The sequence below is a fragment of the Coregonus lavaretus genome (genome assembly GCF_964263955.1).
Source record: "Coregonus lavaretus genome assembly, chromosome: 6".
NCBI classification, from domain to species: Eukaryota; Metazoa; Chordata; class Actinopteri; order Salmoniformes; family Salmonidae; genus Coregonus; species Coregonus lavaretus.
The window spans coordinates 36,726,080-36,731,414 of NC_139993.1; the positions used below are offsets into that span (position 1 = coordinate 36,726,080).

Consider the following 5,335-nt stretch of genomic DNA (forward strand, 5'->3'; position numbering starts at 1 on the left):
TTACTGCATAAGTACTGATATACCCTCACACAGACACTACTTTTCCGGTACCTACCTCAGACTGTAAAGATCAGAACAGCAGATAATTACATTCTCATAAGAAAGAGAGAAGGAGAGAGAGAGAGAGACAGACAGACAGTAAGAGAGAGAGCGAGTGAGGGAGAGGGAGAGAGATTATAAATGTGAACCTGAGCAATAATATTGGAGACCTAAAGTTCCATTAGAGTTTGACAGACTGCTATTCTGAGTGAGAGACACTGTAACCAGGCAATGGATTGTGCAGCAATGGATCTAACTCATGGAGCAGAGAGACAGAGTGGACCCCCAGTGTTGCCTATCAAACAGCGCAGGTGAGGCAAAAACATACAGTACAGAAGTTGCATAGCACTTACATAGACTCTATGCAGTGTCTTGACAGTTTCTCTGAACCTTTAAATGTGAGCTTTATCACAAAACTATCAAGACTGCATAGAGTCTATCTGAGTGCTATGCAGCTTCTGTACTGTATGCACTTATTTTAGGTAATTAGGTCAAAGGACAGCAGATCAATTAATGAATATGATTGTGTGTGTGTGTGTGTGTGTGTGTGTGTGTGTGTGTGTGTGTGTGTGTGTGTGTGTGTGTGTATGTCTGTGTGTGTGTATGTCTGTGTGTGTGCGTGCGTGTGTGCGCGTGTGCTCAGAAGTCTCTACTCGCGAGGCTCTAGTGTGGGTTCCAGTGTGGACCTGGAGTTGGATGGGAGTGTCTCTAGCTCATTGGGACCCCATCAGCACCAGGCCTCTACCTGCACAGATGTGTTCTCTGCAGCCACTGATTGCCATGCACTAAAGTGTCCCATACACCAGCGCTATGGTGAGTACAACACACATCTAACTTTATCAGACACTGTAGTATTATATTATCCAGTTGATTTCAAAGATTAAATATAAGTTCTTTAGACATTTGCTTTTTCCCACCTGAAGTAAAAAATAAAATAAAAATAGAAGGCACTTGTATTTTAGTCTCTCATTTTCCTTCCTTGCCTTGCTTCCTTTTTCTCATGTGAAATGAATGCGAGGAAGTGACACCTGAAACCAGGTCTGTGCTGATAGAAACCGCCATAGCCACAACATTTACGTGTCCACGTCTGTCACAAGCTCAACTAAATACAGTAGCTCCTGTCTACACATCCAACAACAGTTTGAGACAAACATCGGCTGAAATGTTCTTTTTTGTGGAGTTCAGTATTACTCTTCTGTAATTTCTCTTCCTTATTCGGAAGAAGTTCTCGATAATCATAGAGTCAAAGCGTGGAACTAGGCAACGACTTCTCTGGAAAGTTTATTACATGTTTTGTATTTCCCTTTATTTTTTAGACCCCTCTTACTGTCATCAAGAGAGGTTTTTCTCAGATAGCACCACCCCACCACCAGTGCCCAAGAAGAGGCTGGCTCGGACCCTGTCCCTACCAGGGGCCTATCTGTGTCCCCTTTCCCCACTACCCTGCAGTCACCAAAACTATGACAACCCTCTCTACATGTTGGTCCCCATCACAGGCACTCAGCCCCATGTAGAGAGAAACGAAGAAAGACAAGTCCAGAAAAGCCCTCTCCACTTGCAGCCCCTATCTCAACTGGACTTCGATACACCTGACGAACAGCTTACCTACTTCTTCAGCAGTTTCTACAACCAGGGGGACATTTCTCAAGGCATTCAGCATCGCCACCTACTATTCCTGAGGAGTGTGGCACAGCGCATGGAGGCTGGGGTTCTCCTGATGAGAGAGTCCAGTGAAGGCATTGGTGCATTTCAGCCCCAAGATTTTCTGCTGTGTGAAAACTACCAGTCCAAGCAGATAGCAGGTTCACTGTACTACCGCCTGCATAGCCCAAAGTTTCCAGGGAGGATGCTCGCAGCTAAGGTAAGGTTATGCTCATAATATATGGCCTATTCTCAGGGTATTAGCGACATAGGGGGCCCTCGACCCAAATTATTTTAAATGTTTTTAGGAACTCTGTTGAGAGTTAGAATAGTAGAATACACAACGTGCAATTTCGCAATTTGGTTGTTCAATAGATTGTAAGCTAGTCTAGCCAGCTATCTAAACTTGTAGCTAGTAATCATGGTTGAATTACCGACAGGACATGTGCCCAGGGACCCTGACCTCCAGGGGGCCCCGATTAATTTTGTTAGTCACTCTCACTCAGATATCATAAGCCATGGCAAAATGTGCAGGAATTTCATTTTTAAACTGCTCACATATCTCTACACCCTATGGTAAAATTTGTAGAATTGCAGGAAGTTAGCTGTAAAACTGCTAATTTTGCTCTCCGCCCCATGGCAAAATTGTTAGAATTGCATGAAATGAGTTAGAAAATTGTAAAATCTTCTCTCCACCCCATGGCAAAATGTATAGAATTGCAGGAAATTAACAATAAAAAAATCTCTGCCATCAAGAGGGGGGGCCACTTAAATGTTTTACCCCTACCCCCAAAAGGCAAGGGCCAGCCCTGCCTAATCTATGTGTAAACCAGTTTGTGCATCATGCTCAAGCAGTATTCATACTTGAGTTATGTGCACAATGCAAAAGTCAAGCAGAATACAAACACAGCTGCACCAAATGCGAAAAGCCACGATAAGGCCAAAAGTAAAAGATAAGAGGGCACATTTCTATGCTCTACCTCAAGCAACAGTCGTGTTCTGCACCCTTATATGGCAAGTTTGGCAACCCCCAACTCCAGTGACACACATTTCCTCTGAACTGCCAAAAGGTGTTGAGCAACCCAACAGACTGCAAAGATAACAGCAAACATCCATGGCTTAGAAAGGCTTTATAGCCTTAACTTTAAATGTGACTAAGCCTTGTTTAGGAAAGGAAAGGTTTTTGGATGTTCTAATTTCCTCCCTGGTTTTATTCCCAGGTAAACATTGAACTTGGCCCCTTGTCTCAACCTACCTCAGTGCCGCCCAATGTCAACATCCAGCAGGTCATTGCATCTTTCCCATCATGCCCAGCACAAGAGAAAGAACTTGGAACCAAAAACACAATCACTTCAGACTCCTCACAGTCTGATCAAACAATGACAGAATCACCAGATGGGAGCAGAATTGAGGCAGATAAAAGTCAAGCGGAGTCTGGGGAGAGCAGTGGGCCTACAGTTGTTTCACTATTGCTCAAGGGATATGCAGTGACTATTGAGAGAGACTTACCACAGGCTACTTTGGAAGACTTTGTACAAGAGGGAAGGTTCATGCAGAGCTTTAAACCACTTGTGTATGAGAGGCGACTGAGTATTCTGCTGCTACAGTTAGCCTTTGGGTTACAACACCTGTGCAGTAATGCAGCCACCTGTCCTGTGCTGAAGGCTCAAGGCATCTTACTGGTATGGCCGATGGAGAGGGGGGGGGGAACAGAGGCAGACAAAGCAGAAGAAAGTGGAAGAAGTGAAGAAATTGAGTTATTGGAGAATGAAAAGGAAAAGATAAAGGGAGAGATTCAGGAGCTATGGAGAAAGTGTGGAACCCCTCGTGTGGCATTGACCAATCACCCCAGTCACAGTGACCCCAGTCTCTTTCAACCTGCTCATGCTGCTCCATCCATACAGTCTCAGTTCGGAGCGTTGCTAAAGTACTGCCTGTACCTCCCTGACAATGCTTCCTCTCAACATACAAAGAGTTCAGATGGCGTTATCCAGAGCTCCCCATATCTACCAGGGCTTCTCCAGCTAGCCTCCTGGCTTCAGGATGGGGGTAGTGGGCTACAGATAGCAGACGTAGTGGGGGTCCTGCAGGCTCTGCTCTGGGGTCCACGTGCTGAGCTCTTCAGGGTAAATCCCACTGTGCCTTCCACTCTGCACAACTGGCTGTCAGTCAAGCAGGCCCTCATGTTGCTGAAGCTGGCAGAGAGAGGGCTGATCCAGGACCTGCCCAGTCTGGACTGGGAGCACTGCCTGTGTCTACAGTACCTGTCCTTCACTGACTCTGAGACAGTGATGAGGACCACGGCACTACTAGGCCTCCACAACACAGTGGACTGGAAGTTGTGATTACTCGTGTCTGTTTCATATCTGTTCATTGAAGTCCACTCCCCCCCCCCCCCCCCGGTTGCACGTTTTGTTTTTTGCCCTAGCACCACACAGCTGATAAAAATAACTCATCAAGCTTTGATTATTTGAATCAGATGTGGTGCTAGGGCAAAAAACTAAACGTGCACCCAGGTGGGGCCCCAGGACAGAGTTCGGGAAACCCTGCTCTAATCGAATGTACAATGTGGAAGATATTAAACTTTGTTGACAGAATCTATCTAGAACAGGGGTGTCAAACTCATTTTAGCTCAGGGGCCACATGGAGGAAAATCTATTCCCAAGTGGGCCGGACCGGAAAAATCATGGTATATATAACTTAAAAACAACAACTTCAGATTGTTTTCTTTGTTTTAATACGATCAACATACAACATAAAGCTGGAGCCTGAGGACAGTGTGTCCAAAATAGTACAAGCACAACATCACTATTAATCATAAAACACGTCAAGTTTATTTGAAAATTCTAAAGAAAAAGAACACACAAACACACAATGCCTCAGTGATTAACAGAACTGTTTCACAGATCACAGAACTATATCAGGGTGTCATTTCTCAGGCAGAAATGTAGATAAAAATAATGAAATCCTGTTCCCCAAACAAGTGCAAGAACCACAGAGTCAAGAATAGGTTAAATATACAAATAAAATAAAAACAATTAAAAACAATAGCACATCAACATAAAAACATATAAACATAAAGCTGGAGCCTGAGGACAGTGTCCAAAAGCACAACATCACTATTAATCATAAAACACCTCAAGTTATTTGAAAGTTCTGAGGACAAAGAACACACAAACACACAATGCCTCAGTGATTCACAGAAGTATATCACAGAACTATATCAGGGTGTCATTTCTCAGGCAGAAATGTAGATAAAAATAATGAAATCCTGTTCCCCAAACAAGTGCAAGAACCACAGAGTCAAGAATAGGTTAAATATACAAATAAAATAAAATCAATTAAAAACAATAGCACATCAACATAAAAACATATAAACATAAAGCTGGAGCCTGAGGACAGTGTCCAAAAGCACAACATCACTATTAATCATAAAACACCTCAAGTTATTTGAAAGTTCTGAGGACAAAGAACACACAAACACACAATGCCTCAGTGATTCACAGAAGTATATCACAGAACTATATCAGGGTGTCATTTCTCAGGCAGAAATGTAGATAAAAATAATGAAATCCTGTTCCCCAAACAAGTGCAAGAACCACAGAGTCAAGAATAGGTTAAATATACAAATAAAATAAAATCAATGAAAAACAAT

General features: G+C 43.3%; 1 protein-coding gene across 1 annotated transcript; it reads left to right on the forward strand.

Annotated features, from left to right (window-relative positions):
* Positions 1-285: 285 nt before the first annotated feature.
* LOC311131034 (uncharacterized protein) lies at positions 286-4,056 on the forward strand (the record flags this gene model as incomplete). The annotated part of the gene is made up of 4 exons (XM_084163859.1): positions 286-350; positions 683-852; positions 1,356-1,900; positions 2,901-4,056. The coding sequence occupies 4 exons, from the start codon at positions 286-288 to the stop codon at positions 4,023-4,025; spliced, it is 1,905 nt and encodes a 634-aa protein (XP_084019985.1). The 3' UTR covers positions 4,026-4,056.
* Between the last annotated feature and the right edge of the window lie 1,279 nt (positions 4,057-5,335).